The 20,878-nt window shown below is 39.4% G+C and overlaps 2 protein-coding genes across 4 annotated transcripts in view; one reads left to right on the forward strand and one right to left on the reverse strand.

Moving 5' to 3' along the window:
- Positions 1–20,576, reverse strand: part of chmp1a (charged multivesicular body protein 1A) — a 46,477-nt gene extending 25,901 nt beyond the window's left edge. The window contains exons 1-2 of the mRNA XM_039763449.1: positions 20,452–20,576; positions 19,436–19,455 (exon numbers count right to left, since the gene is read on the reverse strand). Coding sequence (XP_039619383.1) covers positions 19,436–19,455; positions 20,452–20,458 — 27 coding nt within the window. The 5' untranslated portion in view covers positions 20,459–20,576. The remainder of the gene's footprint in view (positions 1–19,435; positions 19,456–20,451) is intronic.
- Positions 1–20,878, forward strand: part of cdk10 (cyclin-dependent kinase 10) — a 105,642-nt gene that overhangs the window by 61,834 nt on the left and 22,930 nt on the right. The window contains exon 1 of one of the 3 annotated variants that reach the window (XM_039763448.1): positions 20,676–20,694. The exons of 1 other annotated variant lie outside the window; for it this stretch is intronic. Coding sequence is in view for 1 of the 2 variants with exons in the window: in XM_039763446.1 (XP_039619380.1) it covers positions 20,828–20,842 (15 nt within the window). In the remaining variant the exon portion in view is untranslated. Of the gene's footprint in view, positions 1–20,675; positions 20,695–20,725; positions 20,843–20,878 lie in introns of those variants that run through there. One more of the 3 variants, XM_039763446.1, reaches the window with a different exon arrangement.

Genomic DNA, 20,878 nt, shown 5'->3' on the forward strand with positions numbered 1-20,878 from the left:
CCAATTGCCTGAATTTCAATAAAGAAGAACCATATTATGATTTTCAGGGAGCAAGAGAGCATTCTTTTAAATCTATTTATATCAACAAGCTGTTAAATATTAGAAAGAAGTGCAATATTAGAAGCCCCAATGCTGTGTTGAAAGTATGACATCCCTTTATTATTTGTGACTTAGACAAAAAGACAATCTTTTATTCAAACCCCCTCATTGAATGAATAACATGCCAACAATAAATACACAAATCTCTTCACAAAAAAGAAAGCAAATTTTCAAACCACCTAAATTTAATGCAGATGTACCTGAGGCCAAAAACATATACAACTTTGTTATATATATTACATACAGATCAATATATTTAGTATATAAATGTTTTAACTTGAGCGGCTGAGACGCATCTTTTAGCAGCTATAACAACCACCAAATGTCTCTCACTGCTACCAACCATTTTCTCAAATACATGTTTAAGAATTTTCACCCATTCATTATGTGAACAGCCCACTTCTTCTCCTGTCACAAACTTTCTATTGAGGACAGATCTTCATAACATATGATCTATTATTAAGTACATTTATTAAAATATTCACAACTATCTTCATGCTGAAGGACCCAGCTGTCTGCTCATGAACAAAAGGCCTGATGTGTTAATTCAGAATATTCTGGTACAACTCAAAATGCATTGTTCTTTTAATGATAGCTAGTCATCTAGACAGTAAGCAGATTCAGCAGCAATATCTGAAAACGACAAGAAGATTTATATGGTGGTTCATGTTAGGCATAGGCATTCATCCAAAGAAAATTGTTTGAAAAATGAATATAATAATCAAGATAGATTCTTTTAAACATAGTATACACAGCTGTGCTTTTTTTATGCAAATGTTTTGTTTTTATAGGTTCTCGGTGAATGAAATATTCAAGCCGAAAATCTTTACTGAGTAATACTGTGTAATTCCTTGAAAACAGAATGATGCAACGACAGTCAATGGAAACCTAAATCACCAACTCATTGAGGGCTGGATTCAACAACACACCACAAATCAAAGTCAGACCTTAAAATCACAGCCCAATCAAACTTTCATCACAGCATCTCATAATGTGACTCAGTAGTGTCTATGGCCTCCACGTGCCTATATGCTCTCCAGCCAATGTCTGAGCATGTTCCTGATGACCCTAGGTGATCTCCTCCCTGATCAGGACATCAGTGAGTGCCTGGACAGCCTGTATTGCTACTTGGCGGCGTTGGATGCACTGGTACACAACGTTACAGAGGTTCTTAATTTGATTTAGGTCTCGGAAATGTGCGGGCTAGTCAATTACATCAAAGCCTTCATCATCCAGGAACTGCCTAAACACATGAAGCCAGGCATTGTCCTGCACCAGGAGGAACACAGTGCCCACTGCACCAACATAAGGTCTGACAATAGCTCTGAGGATTTCATCCCAGTACCTAACAACAGTCTGTTTCCATTGTCTGGCATGTGGAGGTTTGTGTGACCCACAAAGGATATACCTCCCCAGACCATCACTGATGCACTGCCAAATCAGTCATGCTGGATGAACCCTCCTCATGTAATGGTCCATCTCCTGGTAGCGCCTCCATGCTCTTGAGACTGTGTTTGCTGGGAGACACACAAAACCTTCTTGTGATGGCACGTATGGATATGCAATCTTGGAGGAGCTGGACTTGCTAGGAGACACACAAAACCTTCTTGTGATGGCACATATGGATATGCAATCTTGGAGGAGCTGGACTACCTATGCAACCTGAATCGGCTGCAGGTACTGCTTCATGCTACCAGTAGTGACAAGGACAACAGCAAAACGCAAAACTAGAGACGAGTCAGTCAGGTTGGATAAGGACAGAGCAATTGTCTGTGACCAGCATCTGCAAAGCCATTTCCTTTTTGAGGGTTGTCTTGCTATTGCTCTCCAGTGCATCTGCAGGTGAAGCAGATTCACAATCGTTTAGGATTCTTAACTGGACAGATTGATATTTCTGAACTTAACTGACTTGGTGTTAGACTATGATGATTAAGTGTTTTCTTAATTGTTTTGAGCAGTGTATAATTATTTATTCAAATACAAGTCAAAGATTCTAGGTGCTATTATTAGAATATACGTATTCTGTATGTGCCTTTTCTTCATATCTATACCATTATTATTAACATTGCTACTTTTTTCCTGGTTAAAGCTTATGAATTGTGCATGTTTCTTAAAAGATGGCTATGAAAACTCAGACTGTGTGACACCTAAAAAAGACCCTTTATTAAAAAAAAACAGGATCTTTTATTCACAACAAATGAAGTGATCAAAGAGAAAGTGGAACTGGGAACAGATGATAGGACCCAGCTTGGTACATTAAATTGTGAGATGTCAAGAAATTGGGAATAAACTCACTTTCTCTTTTATCTCTATTATAATTTATTCAAAAATATAGTATGGGTGACCCAAAAAAAAAAATGTAATATGCATCATTTTAGGCATTGTGTATCAAGTCAGCATCCACCAGAACGCAGACAGACTGTATATGAAACTGTACGCTGGAAAAGGTAGCTAAACTGAGCAATGCAAATAACCGAAAATAAACTTTTAAAATGCTGATATTACAGTCATTGTAATAACAAAAGGAAAATCAGAAATAAGGCAGTTTTCCTTTTTTGTTAATAACAAAGAAAACAAGGTTTTGCTTGCTGCAATGGATGCTTAACAGTTTTAGTATAAAACTGCAGTAAGTCAGTAATTTCAATTCAAGAGTGAACCAAAACAGGATCTGAAGCAGAAGATGTAGCAGGGAATAATTTCAGGATGCCAGAGAACTGTATAACTGTGAATCCAAAAGCAGAGCAGTAGGGAAAAACAAAAAAAAATCTGTTCTAAAAATGTGCCATGAATTAGAAAAAAAAAAAGACAAAAGGCTGACTGTTTTACTATAGTAACGATATAAGCTAATGATTCGACATTACAAAAGACTACATGTGGAAGTGATGTACAAAAACAGATCTGAAAAATGCTTCTTTATTACATGCCGGTTGGAGTAATAATGGTGCCATTCTTTTATACGTATTTGAAAGTCAATTCTGAACCATAAATACGATTTTGTTTTAAATAATTTCAATTTTATGGAAACAGTGAAATTCAGTTGGTAAAACCCTATTTTTTACCATGATATATTAAAAAAAAGGTTTGGCAACCTATCTCTTGGTAATTGGTTCTTTGACTGGTTAACTTGCTATCCATTTATAGCATCTATTTATACTTAATTCACTGACTGATCAAATTAACTTTCCACTTGAATTACTTAAGCTAGCTCTTCTTTACCTATTTTTTCAACTGAACATCAGTTTACTGAAAAGGTGTTCATTTAAAAGTAGGCATTGCTTTCAGATTAAGGCACTCATCTACCTAGCAAACAAGATCAACACCCTAACCCATAAAGAAAAGAGTACCTTAATTAAGATTATAATGTCATACATAATTTAATCAAATGTCAGCAAATCAATTTTCAGCTCCTGTTAGCATTATAACATCAGAAGGCATCTAAATGTGGAATATTGTCCCTTTGGAATTTTAGAATTAAAAAAAAAAGTGGTCTAAAACAGTTTTCAGTCAAAACTTTACTTTGACCACTATATGTCTGATGCATCATCCAAAAGTGGTCTGACATCTTGCAGTTGTATAGTATATAGCAAAATGACTGTTGAATAAATGAAGGTTTAAATAATATGACAGGTCAGTCTAGAATACACGTATTTCGTAATAAAATATAATAAACAAATATAATGAAATCTAATAAAATGTATAAAATGACATTTATCTGGAATCACAAAACAAATCCTTGGGTAGCTGTAGTGCATAGTCATATAGTAAGTGGCCTGAAAAGGCAATAATTAACTTTAACTGTGTAAGTCACAGACAAACATTTACAACAAATGCACAGAACACAAGGTTAAAACAAAAACAAACAAGCATCTATATATATAATTCACTAAGGCAAGACAACCATGGAAAGCATGCCGGAAGGGACGGCAAGACAACCATGGAAAGCACGCCGGAAGGGGCGTGGATTCACTAAGCCACCGACAAGTGAGACACCTATGGCGCACGCAGGAAGGAGCCACACTCACTAAATCCAAGACCATTGGATACGACGACAACTCACAGAGCCACGGCCACCAACTCGGACGCGACGACACAGAAAAACCGGCGTCGTTTATATTCGTCTGCTGTAGAGGTCACATGCAGCTCCGACCCATGTTGTCTGTTCACAGAGGCATGTTTCTCGCGGAGGTGAATCGCCATACGCAGCGTGTAAAACTGTTTGCGGAGGGTATCCCATGGGATCCTTAAAACATTCCTTTACAACTGAGGTTAAAACACAATGAAGTGAGCAGTCTTTAAAAAACGAGTTTTCAGTTACGATGCACAAACACGTGCACCATAGCAAACTGTTTTACACACTACATACAGCAATTCGCATCCGCGACAAACATGCGTCGTCTTAGATGCTCCTACACTTTGTACACACCCCCCTCCCTCCTCGCTGCTACCGTGGTCGGGTGTCTTGGTGAATTATATATAGAAAGGCAGCCAAAACAGCACAGAGCAATGAAAAATCTATATGAGTCACAGGTGCATCTGGACTGTACAAAGACGACAACGACTCGAGTGACGAGTTGGAGGTGGGCACATGAGCAGGCAGTGCATACTGGACGAGAAATCAGCAGACTAGCATGACGAAGGGAGCGGAGTGGACGTCCTTCACCTCTCCTCCCGTTCCACCCTCCGCGGTTGAGCGCCGCAGGGATGATTGTGTGTTGGTTTGTTCTGTGCATTGCTTAAAACCCAATGAAGGAAGCAGTCTTTAAAAACCAATAAGCCCTGTGCCTCTGTTTCATTACCGTGTCACCTGCTTCACCAATGCAGACCCTGCAACAGTTGAGACGCTGTCACGGCACCTGACGTTCTCTGTGCCTGACCGGTTCACACAGGCACCACATGACCAGGCGGTGTGTATGCTTCGAGAACGAGGGTAGATGCGACAGGACTATCTAAGAAGAGGCATGTTTGTCACGGATGTAAACCACTGTATGCAGCGTGTAAAACAATATGCCGCGAATGTGAATCACTGTATGCAGCGTGTAAAATGCTGTATTGTATGTTGCCCTCTCCAGAGTTGCATCTTTCCATTCACCTACAGTCGTATACACAATGAAGTGAGCAGTCTTTAAAAACCGAGTTTTTACGTGGTCGGGTGTCTTGGTGGATTATATATAGAAAGGTAGCCAAAACCGCACTGAGCAATGAAAAATCTACATGAGTCACAGGTGCATCTGGACTGTACAAAGACGACAACGACTCCAGTGATGAGTTGGAGGTGGGCACATGAGCAGGCAGTGCATGCTGCACGAGAAATCAGCAGACTAGCATGAGGGAGGGAGCAAGTGGACGTCCTTCTCCTCTCCTCCCGTTCCACCCTCCGCGCCTGAGCGCCGCACGGACGATTGTGTGTTGGTTCGTTCTGTGCATTGTTACAATGTTGCTTTTCTTGCCGATTTATTACATTACCGATTTTTCAAATCTTAAGTTTCTCCATGTGCTTAAAAACTATTAAAAAACCGGCCTGATTATGCGGCGTATGGTACGCGGCGGGTTGGCTAGTATACAATATTACAACTTCGATCCTGGCTGCTAAATTTGATTAATTACAGAATCTCTGTATTAACAACAGGTTGTAGATATTTTGGGCAGATCTGTCTGAGGGACAAGCTTTCTTGTATGCCAGAATGTATTTTTCCATCAAATTACACGGGTTGTGCTTGACCTGTTCTATTTCTCAGCTGCAGTAACTTTATGAACTTTTATCTTCGTACTCAAATTATCACAACACTTGGCTTCAGTTACAGCACGGGTGCATCTCAATAAATTACAATATCGTGAAAAAGTTAATTTATTTCAGTAATTCAATTCAAAAAGTGAAACTTATATATTATATAGATTCAGTACACACAGAGTGATATATTTCAAGCGTTTACTTCTTTTCTTTTGCCGATTATGGCTTACAGGTAATGAAAACTCCAAATTCCATATCTCAGAAAATTATAATATTACATACAGTAAGTCCTATAAAAAATATAGAAATATTGGCCTACTGAAAAGTATGTCCATGTACGCACTCAATACTTGGTCTGGGCTCCTGTTGCATGAATTACTGGATTAATGCAGCATGGTATGGAGGCGATCAGCCTGTGGCATTGCTGAGGTGTTATGGAAGCCCAGGATGCTTTGATATCGGCCTTCAGCTTGTCTACATTGACAATAACCCATAGAATCTACGTGGGGTTTAGCTCAGGTTGAGTTTGCTGGCCAATCAAGCACCATGATGCCATGGTCATTAAACCAGGTATTGGTACTTTTGGCAGCTTGGCAGCAGAGGGACGCATGAAATGCTCTAAATATTTCCTAGCAGACGGCTGCGCCGACTTTGGACTTGATAAAACACAGTGGACAAACACCAGCAGATGACATGGCTCCCCAAGTCATCACTGACTGTGGAAAATTTACACTGGACCTCAAGCAACATGGATTCTATGCCTCTGTACTCTTCCTCCAGACGCTGGGACCTTGATTTCCAAATGAAATGCAAAATTGACTTTCATCTAAAAAGAGAACTTTGGACCACTGAGAAACAGTCCATATTCTCCTCAGCCCAGGTAAGACATTTCTGACGTTGTGGAGTGGTTCAGGAGTGGCTTGACACAAGGAATGCGACAGTTGTAGCCTACGTCCCGGATACATCTGTGTGTGGTGGCTCTTGAACCATGGACTCCAGCCACAGTCCACTCCTTGTTAATCTCTCCCAAAATTCTTGAATGGGCTGTGCTTCACAATCCTCTCAAGGCTGCAGTTATCTCTGTTGCTTTTGCACCTTTTTCTGCCACATTTTGTTCTTCCACTCAACTTTCCATTAATATGCTAGGATACAGCACTCTGAATAGCCAGCTTCTTTAGCAATGACCTTTTCTGGCTTACCCTCCTTGTGTGGCCTACTGAACCAGACTGAGACCATTTAAAAGCTCAGGACACCTTTGCAGGTGTTTTGGGTTAAATAGCCGAGTGGAATGTGACATCAATATTGAACTTTTTCACAATATTCTAATTTTCTGAAATACTGAAGTTTGGATTTTCATTAGCTATAAGCCATAACCAGCAAAATGAAAAGAAATAAACACGTGAAATACATATCACTCTCTGTGTAATGAATTTATAAGAGTTTCACTTTTTGAATTGAATTTTTGAAATAAACTAACTTTTCAAAGATATTCTAATTTATTGAGATGCACTTGCATGTCACTCAAGTTCCAAAAAAGATCATGTTTGTGATAACAGATTAATAGTTATAGTATATAGCACCAGAGCCTACCTTCCCTGGTCTACTACAGTGCAATCTTATGAATTGCCATATTGTTCACTATACAGGGTGGGCCATTTATATGGATACACCTTAATAAAATGGGAATGGTTGGTGATATTAACTTCCTGTTTGTGGCACATTAGTATATGTGAGGGGGAAAACTTTTCAAGATGGGTGGTGACCATGGTGGCCATTTTGAAGTCGGCCATTTTGGATCCAACTTTTGTTTTTTCAATAGGAAGAGGCTCATGTGACACATCAAACTTATTGGGAATTTCACAAGAAAAACAATGGTGTGCTTGGTTTTAACATAACTTTATTCTTTAATGAGTTATTTACAAGTTTCTCTTTGTTTACAGCCATTGACATGTCGCAGAGGTTAACACGTGAGGAGCGGATAGAAATTATGTTGATGTCTGATGAACGCAGTAACCGGGTCATTGCAGCAGATTTCAATGCAAGACACCCTACATTGTTTTTCTTGTGAAATTCCCAATAAGTTTGATGTGTCACATGAGCCTCTTCCTATTGAAAAAACAAAAGTTGGATCCAAAATGGCAGACTTCAAAATGGCCACCATGGTCACCACCCATCTTGAAAAGTTTTCCCCCTCACATGTGCCACAAACAGGAAGTTAATATCACCAACCATTCCCATTTTATTAAGGTGTATCCATATAAATGGCCCACCCTGTACATCTTAAGCAACAGCACGTTACTTTCATTTGTGTGTTTTCAGTGTTTTCTTTAGGAATACTACACAAAGTATCAAGAAAGGCTGAACCAGAAATGCAGAATGATGCATATACAGTGGCTTGCAAAAGTATTCGGCCCCCTTGAACTTTTCCACATTTTGTCACATTACAGCCACAAACATGAATCAATTTTATTGGAATTCCACGTGAAAGACCAATACATAGTGGTGTACACGTGAGAAGTGGAACGAAAATCATACATGATTCCAAACAATTTTTACAAATAAATAACTGAAAAGTGGGGTGTGCGTAATTATTCAGCCCCCTGAGTCAATACTTTGTAGAACCACCTTTTGCTGCAATTACAGCTGCCAGTCTTTTAGGGTATGTCTCTACCAGCTTTGCACATCTAGAGCCTGAAATCCTTGCCCATTCTTCTTTGCAAAACAGCTCCAGCTCAGTCAGATTAGATGGACAGCGTTTGTGAACAGCAGTGTTCAGATCTTGCTACAGATTTTCGATTGGATTTAGATCTGGACTTTGACTGGGCCATTCTAACACATGGATATGTTTTGTTTTAAACCATTCCATTGTTGCCCTTGCTTTATGTTTAGGGTCGTTGTCCTGCTGGAAGGTGAACCTCCGCCCCAGTCTCAAGTCTTTTGCAGACTCCAAGAGGTTTTCTTCCAAGATTGCCCTGTATTTGGCTCCATCCATCTTCCCATCAACTCTGACCAGCTTCCCTGTCCCTGCTGAAGAGAAGCACCCCCACAGCATGATGCTGCCACCACCATATTTGACAGTGGGGATGGTGTGTTCAGAGTGATGTGCAGTGTTAGTTTTCCGCCACACATAGCGTTTTGCATTTTGGCCAAAAAGTTCCATTTTGGTCTCATCTGACCAGAGCACCTTCTTACACGTTTGCTGTGTCCCCCACATGGCTTGTGGCAAACTGCAAACGGGACTTCTTATGGTTTTCTGTTAACGATGGCTTTCTTCTTGGCACTCTTCCATTAAGGCCAACTTTGTGCAGTGTACGACTAATAGTTGTCCTATGGACAGATTCCCCCACCTGAGCTGTAGATCTCTGCAGCTCGTCCAGAGTCACCATGGGCCTCTTGGCTGTATTTCTGATCAGCGCTCTCCTTGTTCGGCCTGTGAGTTTAGGTGGACGGCCTTGTCTTGGTAGGTTTACAGTTGTGCCATACTCCTTCCATTTCTGAATGATCGCTTGAACAGTGCTCCGTGGGATGTTCAAGGCTTTGGAAATCTTTTTGTAGCCTAAGCCTGCTTTAAATTTCTCAATAACTTAATCCCTGACCTGTATGGTGTGTTCTTTGGACTTCATGGTGTTGTTGCTCCCAATATTCTCTTAGACAACCTCTGAGGCCGTCACAGAGCAGCTGTATTTGTACTGACATTAGATTACACACAGGTGCACTCTATTTAGTCATTAGCACTCATCAGGCAATGTCTATGGGCAACTGACTGCACTCAGACCAAAGGGGGCTGAATAATTACGCACACCCCACTTTGCAGTTATTTATTTGTAAAAAAATGTTTGGAATCATGTATGATTTTTCGTTCCACTTCTCACATGTACACCACTTTGTATTGGTCTTTCACGTGGAATTCCAATGAAATTGATTCATGTTTGTGGCTGTAATGTGACAAAATGTGGAAAAGTTACTTGCAATACTTTTGCAAGCCACTGTATAAAGCTGCACTTTTGGATTTTTACCATACTTTTATACTTTACCATTTCTTTTGAAAGCAATTCTTTACATTACTAATTAAGCATTCTGCATGGGTAAACATAGCTGCAGGACTTAGCACAATTTACACCACACTTTGTGCACAAATAAAATATACTGAATATGACAGAATCAAGAAACAAAAGGCAGGACTTCGAACTACTCTCTACAGAAAGCTGGTTTCCCACAACAAACACACCGAATGATGCAACTGAGCACATATATTATCTCAGACTATTGCACTCTAAAAGCAACAAAGAGAAAATTTAAGTGGCTCCCAATGCAAGTGATTAGTTTACCTTGATAAGGACAAAAAGCAGACTACAAAGGCGGAAAGCTTAAAAATGAAAGAAAACATAGGGAATCAATGTAGAGTAGTACAATACTCGTTCTATAGAAACTCAAACTATCAAGCATGTTCATTACAAGAATGCACATGACAAAAGTACCTTGGGACAGAGTTAGATTCTAATATGTTTTCCAAAAATAACATTTTTCAGTATCATTGCTTAGGTAAGAATTGGTGACTGGGTGTGGACTGCAACTGTATTAAAGATATTTGTATGGCAAAGTACCAGTCACTTAAAAATATTTATTAAAAAAAAAAAAAAGTGTTGTCTCTTAATTTATATAATAGTTTTTGTTCATGTATTATGTATGCCAACTATTATGGAGTCAACTAAATGAAAGTCTAAAAATGAATGCATAGCAAAAATATTCTCGCTAGGTGCCTTTATTACAATAGGAGTTCAGTAAATTGCAATTATGTTAGGAAAACTGGACACTGCTGCAAATTGCCTTGTTATGTCCGTAATTTATTTATGCTCACAGAAACACATTAGGTTTTATGTATGTAAATCCATGCCATATGAAAACTAAATACTGTACATACTCGCAGATAAGTTCTCCCGCGGAGATGTCGGGACTTGATTTTATAGTATAATTTCTGGTATTTTATAATGTTGGTTGTATAAGTTGAAGGCGGAAAACTTGTGCTATTGGTACAAGGGATTATGATATGCTAGTGCCCACCTGAGAGAGTAACCACGAAGCACAGTGCCTTTTTATTCTCTGTGGGTGTGGCAATGCATTGTATCAGCACATGCTCCTAACCTCTGCGCCTTCGGGACGGTAATACCTGAACTACTCTGAAGTGACGTTTGCACTGTTTTGTGTATTTCACACCCTCTTACACCTTTATCGTAAGGGCATCCGTTATCTACAACGGAAAGAAACTGGTAACTGCGCTGCTCTAACAAAATTCGATGCATCTGAGAAACTGGTGCAAGATTGGAGTCGCATATATTAAGTGTCGCATTTTTGAATGGGTGTATAAGTCAGGGTCTGATTTTATGATCAATTTTTCAGGTTTCAAGACCTGACTTATACATGAGAATATATGGTATAGCAATTCATCAGTTGGTTAATGATTTTTAGGACAGTTGACTGATGGATTGAAGGTTAGTTGAGATATTATTGACATGCCTGACAGTCTCCTGAATGACAAGTAGCCAATATAAACCTGATGAAAAAACAGAAAAGCTCTTCAGTGCAAATACACAGCATGGTCCTCTTAAAAGAGAACTAAAATACAGTCAGTATATCATATTCATCACTTTTAAGGTTTAATATGTTTGTCACATCCATGCACCATTTTAATAACGACTCGGTGATATGTATTACTAGCAAAATACCCGCGCTTCGCAGTGGCGAAGTACTGCCTTAAAATTTTTATTAAGAAGAAAAGTAAACCTTTTTAAACTGAGGGAAAATATACAGTCATGTGAAAACATTAGGACACCCTTTGAAAGCATGTGGTTTTTTGTAACATTTTTAATAAATGGTTATTTCATCTCCGTTTCAACAATACAGAGAGATTAAAGTAATCCAACTAAACAAAGAAAACTGAGGAAAAGTCTTTTCAAGATCTTCTGTAAATGTCATTCTACAAAAATGCCTATTCTAACTGAGGAAAAAGATAGGACACCCTTGCCCCTAATAGCGAGTGTTACCTCCTTTGGCTGAAATAACTGCAGTGAGACGGTTCTTGTAGCCATCTACCAGTCTTCGACATCGGTCTGAGGAAATTTTACCCCACTCCTCAATGCAGAACTTTTTCAGCTGTGAGATGTTTGAGGGGTTTCTTGCACGTACAGCCCTTTTCAAGTCACCCCACAGCATCTCAATGGGATTCAAATCTGGACTTTGACTTGGCCATTCCAGGACTCTCCATTTCTTCTTTTCAGCCAATCTTTGGTTGATTTACTAGTATGTTTTGGGTCATTGTCATGTTGCATGGTCCAGTTCCGCTTCAGCTTTAATTTTCTAACTGATGGTCTCACATGTTCTTCAAGCACCTTCTGATACACAGTAGAATTCATCGTGGATTCTATGATGGTGAGCTGACCAGGTCCTGCTGCAGCAAAGCAGCCCCAAACCATGACACTTCCACCTCCATGCTTCACAGTTGGTATGAGGTTCTTTTCTTGGAATGCTGTGTTTGGTTTACGCCAAACATGTCCTCTGCTGTTGTGTCCAAATAATTCAATTTTGGACTCATCTGTCCAAAGAACATTATTCCAGAAGTCCTGGTCTTTGTCAACTTTATCTCTGGCAAATGTCAGTCTGGCCTCGATGTTTCTCTTGGAAAGCAAAGGTTTCCTCCTTGCACACCTCCCATGCAAGTTAAACTTGTACAGTCTCTTTCTGATTGTAGAGGCATGTACTTCTACATCAACAGTAGCCAGAGCCTGCTGTAGTTCTCGAGATGACACTTTAGGGTTTTTGGAGACCTCTTTTAGCATCTTGCGGTCTGCTCTTGGGGTGAACTTGCTGGGGCGACCAGTCCTGGGCATGTTGGCAGTTGTTTTGAAAGCCCTCCACTTGTAGACTATCTTCCGGACAGTGGAATGGCTGATTTCAAAATCTTTTGAGATCTTTTTAAATCCCTTCCCAGACTCATAGGCTGCTACAATCTTTTTTCTGAAGTCCTCTGACAGCTCTTTTGTTCTCACCATGGTGCTCACTCTCACTTCAACAGTCAGGAGCACACCAAACTAAATGTCTGAGGTTTAAATAGGGCAAGCCTCATTCAACATGCAGAGTAACGATCTACTAATTATGTGCACCTGGTGTGATATACCTGTGTGAGATCTGAGCCAATTTAAGAGGGAATACATGTGAGGGTGTCCTATCTTTTTCCTCAGTTAGAATAGGCATTTTTGTAGAATGACATTTACAGAAGATCTTGAAAAGACTTTTCTTCAGTTTTCTTTGTTTAGTTGGATTACTTTAATCTCTCTGTATTGTTGAAACGGAGATGAAATAACCATTTATTAAAAATGTTACAAAAAACCACATGCTTTCAAAGGGTGTCCTAATGTTTTCACATGACTGTACCAATAATTATTTGTGAAGGATCTCTTTGTATGCCACGTTGTCAGTCCAGCCCTCCAGTTGTAATATGACCAAGCTGTGTGCTGAGCTTACTCTTGAGCATGCAACGTACAGTTGGCCATGTGAAAAGCAATCTTGCCTCAGATCTCACAGCTTGGATTGCTGTTGTCATAATCGGTTTGAGTTTCATGGTTTGTTTCAATTACGTTAGTATTTGCAGGACTTGTTGTGTTGAAGTGACATTCGGCATCTGTCAAGCGTTGTAAGCATACAACCGGTTTCATCGATAACTTGGCATCCAGCTTTTGAGAGTTTAAACATTCATAAACATCAAGTGTCCACTACTAAAATCGTCACCTGTGAGTCTAAGATATTTAAGAGGCATTAGCAGTTGTCCAAAGGTGTAAAATATTTGGCCATTTCGGTACACTTGAAAGCGACAACTGAACTATTCAGCGGCAGCCATCAACTCACATGCAGAACCATAGGTGAAGGGCTTAAGCATTTCACTCTTATAGTGCTCCTGTGTAGTATAATTATCTCCTGTACCGTCATCAGTCCACACCTTGAACCTGTCCCAGTCATTCAATACATTAAGACACAACATTCCTCTGGATATCAAGAGTGAGCCTGATATGGCCGTGCAATATGTAACACAGAGAAGGTAGGTGCCATCTCCGGGCATGGAAACCACTCGGTAAGTAACACTTCTTTGATCGATGGTGATCACCCCGATAGATATGTTAATGGGGGAACGGTTGGAACGATAAAGGAAATGGGTACCTGAACAATGTAAACTAAGTCCAAAATACCTATACAATAACTATAATCGTAATAAACGAACAATAAAACAGCGGAGAAGCCGTGGATTAAATAAAAAGGCTGTAGTTATCAGCAGGGAGACGTGAATACCGTGGCGAAGCAAGGAAGGGAATGAAGAGACCGGAGCAACAGACGGCCTTATGTAGGCAGGCAGCCAACAACGTGGAAGGTGTAGGGATGGGGGATCCAACGCCGCCTCACATGGCGACCAAGCTGCAGGCTATGGATGTATATATGTACGCAAGTAGGATTCAGTTAACATTGGGAACCCGCGTACCAAATTTCTTGAAGATGGGCCCATAGGTAACAAAGACCGTTGGAAAGTTCAATATGGCGGGGACAGTGGCGTCATACCACCAAAATAAGTACATACATTGGTTTCGGTTAGCGCTGGGAAGCCACCAACCAAATTTCATGAAGATGGGGCCATAAATAAGAAAGTTTAACATGGTGGACGTTGTCAACCGTTATGACCGTTACGCGTAAAATTTCTACATGAAACCTGCTTAACTTTTGTAAGTAGGCTGTAAGGAATGAGCCTGCCAAATTTCAGCCTTCTACCTACACGGGAAGTTGGAGAATTAGTGATGAGTGAGTGAGTCAGTCAGTCCGTGAGGGCTTTGCCTTTTATTAGTATAGATTAGCAAAACACCCAAGCTTTGCAGCGGCGAATTACTGCTTTTAAATTTTTATTAAGAAGAAAAGTAAACCTTTTTAAACTGAGGGAAAATATAATAAAAAAAAAAATAATTATTTGTTAAGGATCTCTTTGTATACCACGTTGTCAGTTCAACACTCTGGTTGTAATATGACTAAGCTGTGCAAGCTTACTCTTGAGCATGCAACGTATAGTTGGCCATGTGAAAAGCAATCTTGCCTCAAATCAATGGCAACCTTTTGTAGGGTCTGTCCCTGAGACTTGTTAATTGTCATCGCGAAGCAGAGCCTTACTGGAAATTGGAGGCATTGGAATTGAAATGGGAGATCAGAGGGTATACCAAGGATACGAGGAATAAAAACTCTCTCCCCTGTGCAACTGCCAGTAATAATAGTTGCCTCAATTAGGTTCTTTTGCAGACACGTGACCTGAAGCCTCTTGCCGTTACAAAGTTTCTGTGGCTGTAAGTTTTTCAGTAATATTATTGGTGTCCCAACCTTCAAAATTAGATTATGCTCAGGAGTGCCTGGAGGATTCAGAGTGTGGAGAAACTCTAGTGACAGCGTGTCTATTAACTTGTGGATTTTTCTGCAAGTATTTGGCGGCAGCATCACGAAGTTGTTTCCGCAAGACCGCGTTAGCTGCGGAGCTCAGCTCGGAGCGAAATGAAGTGAATGAAATGAGGTGAATGGGAGGGGAGATGATGACATGACTCCCCCACCCGCCTTAATTCTCAATCCCTCCACAAACACAGTCCCTCGGATCTTAACTCTCCTTTACATAAATCAGTAAAGGAGAGAGGACTAAACACTAAGGAAAAAGAATGGCAAGACCGCGTCAGCTGTGGAGCGAAATGAAATGACGTGAATGGGAGGGGAGATGATGACGTGACTCCCCCACCCGCCTTAACTCATCATCCCTCCACAAACACGATCTCTTGGCATGACAAAGGCCAGCGGCAGCGTGTCTATGAACTTAATTTAAAGTTAAGCTTTACACCTTGCTTTCCTATTCGTTTGCATAAACACAGTCCTTCACCAGCAATTTTAACTCCGTTACAAAGTGATCAAAAGTCTCTCATACCCTGCGTCTTCTTATTGAACTTGTATATCGTGAATATCGCATTCGCCTTAGGCATGACAAACGCCAGCGTGTCTATGAACTTAATTTAAACTTAAGCTTTACACCATGCTTTCCTATTGATATGTCCTCAAAGGCTTGTTCAGCTTCATAGGGTTGTTCCTCTCTTACTGCATCAATAAACAGCTCGTCTTCCTCTTTATCTGAGACACCACACACTGCATGCACGGGTTTACCTTTCCCAGTCCTGCAAACTATAGCAAATTGGTTCAATTTACCACATTTTTTACACTGTCTTCCTTTAGTTGGACATTGACTTTTTCCACGGTGTGCTTTGTTTCCGCAGTAGCTGCACTTATGAATATGCTTGTATACGCCACTTGCTTCATATTCTTTTGCTGCCTTCTCAATTGTGTAATGCGTTTTTTGTTCAGCGCTCTTTGGAGCTCTTGCTTGTTCTCTGTGTACTGCGTTCACAATCAGCTCATGTGAGCCACTCGGAGTACATGCATCGAAGGTTCTCAGCTCTGCTTGTGCTATCTCATGTGATCTTGCGATGTCCACGACTTTATTCAATGTTAGCTAAGACCCGGCACGTAAAATTTCTCTCGCACTTTTGCTGAGTTTGTGCCAAACACTAGTCTATCCCTGACCATCTCATCTTCGTTTGCATAAGCACAGTCCTTCACTCACGAATATTTAGCGGCAGCGTGTCTATTGGATTGCTGCTGACGGACGGCCTTATATGGGCAGGCACTCAATTACGTGGGTGGTGTGATGATGCGGGACGCAACTCCGCCTCACACGGCGACCGAGCTGCAGGCTATGGCCATATATATGTACGTAAGTAGGTTCCAGTAATGACCGTTACGCGTAGAATTTTGAAATGAAACCTGCCTAACTTTTGTAAGTAAGCTGTAAGGAATGAGCCTGCCAAATTTCAGCCTTCTACCTACATGGGAAGTTGGAGAATTAGTGATGAGTCAGTCAGTCAGTCAGTGAGGGCTTTGCCTTTTATTAGTATAGATTATACGTGCAAGTCGTCATTTAGCTGGTCTGGCTGCATTTTCCTACTTAATCACTGGTGCTAAAAAGATATCTCATTATGCATATCTCTCTATTATAAAAGAAAATCTTGAGACGAGACTATTGCCAAGAGATTTTTTCAAGTCCCGCCCTCCTCTCAACCATTTTCAACCATGGTCCTCTCGCCTTTCATTAGTGTGAATGCTTTTGACAGACACAGTTCCTACAATCTCAACTCTTATAAATGTTTACGTTTTCCTCACTTTAATTTCCCAGTAAGAGACATATGTCCAAATCTTATTGATGAATTTCATCCCGAAGGGTTATCAACAGAAGAACTGAGTACACAGGCAATCCTAGCACAGAGAAACAAAGAAGTGAAACGAATTAACGTGAAAATTGTCATGTAAAATGACATGTAAAATTTTAACAGGTGACAAGAAAGGTAATGTAGTACATCTTGTGCGAATAACATTAGATACCAAAAGATATTGATATGCCATTCATATTAAAATGTTTACAGTTTCCCGTTACAATAGCTTTGGCTAGGACAATTAACAAATCACAGTGACAAACATCTGAAAAAGTAATTTTATTTATTAGAGAGAAAGAAACAATATTCACTCACGGGAAGTTATACATTGCGTTGTCACGATGTAAGTACAAACAAGGAAAAGTTAATTCAAAAAATTGTTTTTACTGAAGTTTTGCAGTAAAATTGTAAGTGTAAAAAGTATTTGTGTGTTAATTTCAAAGCCAAACAGAACGGAAAACATAAGTCAACGAATACCTCTAATGCAACATGAAACATAATTTTCTTTCAATTTATTACGTTTTAGTATATTTTTACTATGGTCAATTACTTGCTGTAATGTAAAATAGTTCTATTGCGCATATGTAACAATTCCTGTGAAAATAACAATCTGTTTAAATTGTACATCCGCTTCCCCATACGCGAGCAGCACATCTGTAAAGTGGCTAGCGTGTAGTGCCTGCTCGGGGGTTGGCAAGCAAAGCAAGCAGAGGGCAGAGCCCCCCAGTATTGCAAAATCTGAAAAATTTCTGATCCCAGTCATTTCATGTTAAGGATACTTAACCTGTATAAATATGAGAACATAAAAAATGTTTAATTGCAAAAACCAAACATTATTATGACCATGCTTCATATACAGAAGACTGAGTCAGTCAGTCATCTAAGTGCAGTACAGTATATTTGTATTTTACAAGGGCAAGAGAACCTTACATCCTGTATCGATCCAAAATTCCAGGATGTTTTATATTAGGAAAAAATGTTTTATTAAGGGCCTTTGGGGAATGCAGGGTTTTGACATTAACATCATCAAGGGATTTATTCACTTCCTACTCTCCCTACTTTCAGGAAGCGAGATAATTGACTTATCAATTCTTCTAAGTACCACTTGTCTAATGGCCAGTAATGTTGGGACAGTACAATCTGATAACCTAGTGTGTCACAATCAAATCTCTCTTAATGATATCCGAAAGCCATCAGTGAGTGAAAGTGAATATAGCATCCGTTTGGTCAAAAATCTCAACATACTGTATGGTATCACTGTGATTTAAGTAATATTTTAAAACTGGTGGCTTGGAAGATGGGAGCTAATTACTTGGCTTTCATGAAATGTAATCTAAAACCTTTTTCTCTCCCCAAGTGGAAGAATGAACATTATCTGTGCTGAAACATTTTGAGACCTGCAGTGTTTAGTGTAACTTTAGTTTAAAACTGTTGAGGAAACCTTTCATAACAGTACACTTTACATACTGCAGATAAAGTACTGGTTCCCAACATGATTTCAAAGCCAAGCAATAACTTCCATGCCCCTTTTTCACATGGGCTTATTTTAATGGGGCCCAAGATGGTGTATGTCTTTAGATGCTGAGGGCAAATACAATAATTAATCTACAGTAACCCTTATGTTCATAGCATACATCTACTCAATTCTCTTTTGAAAGTATTAGAAACAAATTATGATCTTTATTAAAATGCTATATTTTAACTATCTACAGAAGAGAAATTAATTACTAATGTGTTACGTCACTCATACAATGAGAAGGAACTCTGCCTTGATGTTTTGAAGAGCTATAGCTGATGTACATAATTGAGACCTATTACAGAATGTCATTACATTTAGATCATTTCAGAAAAATGACAACCAAATTGAACTCCTTATCTAAAGAGAAGTTACATTTCAAAATCTTAAAAAGCCAGTGAACTGGTATAGAAGACATATAAATCCTACACTAAATCCAGTTTCTTACCTTTGTTTGACGAAGGATAAACAGATTCAACAGCACAGGGCTACACAGCCCTGTAGCATGTTGTAAAAGAAGGAGATCCTGTGCTTTACATAAACTGTTTCACAATTGTTTATAAGAATAAAACTGAAGAATATGTCACCCTTTGCGACACCAATTGTAAACTGCCTGTCTATAACAACAATAGTGCTGGGAAATTTAAAGAAAAAAGCAGTACTGTACTCTCAGTTTTCATATTTTTTTCTGCAGTACCTGTAGCCAAATGAAACAATGAAAATCTGCATATCAGTATATATATATATATGCACAAGAGTTTTACTCACCCTTAGCTGAAACAATGTATCTGCAAAGATGAAAAGAGATACCAGATAATTTTTATGTTTGTAACTTTATTTTCAACTAAAAATATAAATCATATTCAGCTTTCAATATTTGTTTTATTTAAGAGATTGACAGTTTATATAAAGATGTGTCTCTCTTGAGGTGAACATGGAATTACTTGCTTAAACATATACTGTTTATAATAATTTATTGATTTTCTAATCTGTTTTTTAAGCGGAGGGTCACAGTTAACAAATATAAACATAATTGTTAGACATATAAATATGTTAAACTTTTGTGAGACAAAATTCTCTGCTTCATTTTTAAAAGTAATTATTAATCTTAGGGTGAAATGCCTGAAGGGAATGAGTCCTTTAGCAACCGCTGAAATCATATTAGCTTCTGTATTAAATAATATATGAAATCCGTCTTTTTACATCAGTGCAGCAAGGATGATGAACTGATGCTTCAAAGGTTCTCTTTATGGCCATAACTGGTTTACCGAAATGAAAATATCAGAAACGACTCAATCTACAGTGGGGTCAAGCCGCACCCTCTGCCACCGGCAAGTGCCTCCCACTTCGCTGCTCACACTTCCTGGAATACAAGGAGTGCCAAACCTTAGCTCTGACTTCATCGTACACGCAAAGAAGTAACTAGATCAAATTACATATACTTCCGTCAGTAAATACGTTTAAGCACATAATAACAGTATTTTGACGAACACTTTAAAAATGACTGCTCATTTCTACTTTTGTTGCCAACCTTTCCAATGAAGGCAATAATCAGACATACAATATGTAATTTGTGTTGACAATTTGTTTGGCATCACAAAGACAAGAACTATCTCAACCAAAATTAAACTCTCCGTGTTACGAGTAAATTCCATCCTAACGGTGGTATGTTTTAGGTGTATTCCTGTAAACTTTTATGCATTCTACCTTTTATACTGTATTCCACCGTCAGCGTTAACAACCAGCAGACGCAACTGGTCTCCCTCAAAATGTATACAACTTACCATCCATCTCTGAAGATTTTAGTGGCTATAACAAAAGAAACAATTAGCAACGTTTCGTAAGTACTTCTACCAAATCACACGATCTAACACTTCTTCCTGTAAATATGACCCAGACTTTTTTCCTCTTCCGGGTTGTAGCCCGACCGGGGGCGTGACAGTCATGTGAGGTGTAAGGCGGGACAATCTCAGGCCACGCCCAAACACATCGTGACGTAGTTGACTGGCAAAATATGCTTATACACGGTATGTACATGACATGTTTGGGTGCTGGCAGCTTCCTGAAGCTATTCGCTCCTAGAAGTATAGGGCTCTGAGCTCAACAGCCCTTTACACCTGTGCTGCTACGGCGAAGTTAGAGAATTCTTAATTGTTTTCAATGAAAGACATACCTGTATGTTGAAGTTCTGAACACAAAAATTCGAATCTC

The sequence above is a fragment of the Polypterus senegalus genome, chromosome 9 (genome assembly GCF_016835505.1).
Source record: "Polypterus senegalus isolate Bchr_013 chromosome 9, ASM1683550v1, whole genome shotgun sequence".
NCBI lineage: Eukaryota > Metazoa > Chordata > Cladistia > Polypteriformes > Polypteridae > Polypterus > Polypterus senegalus.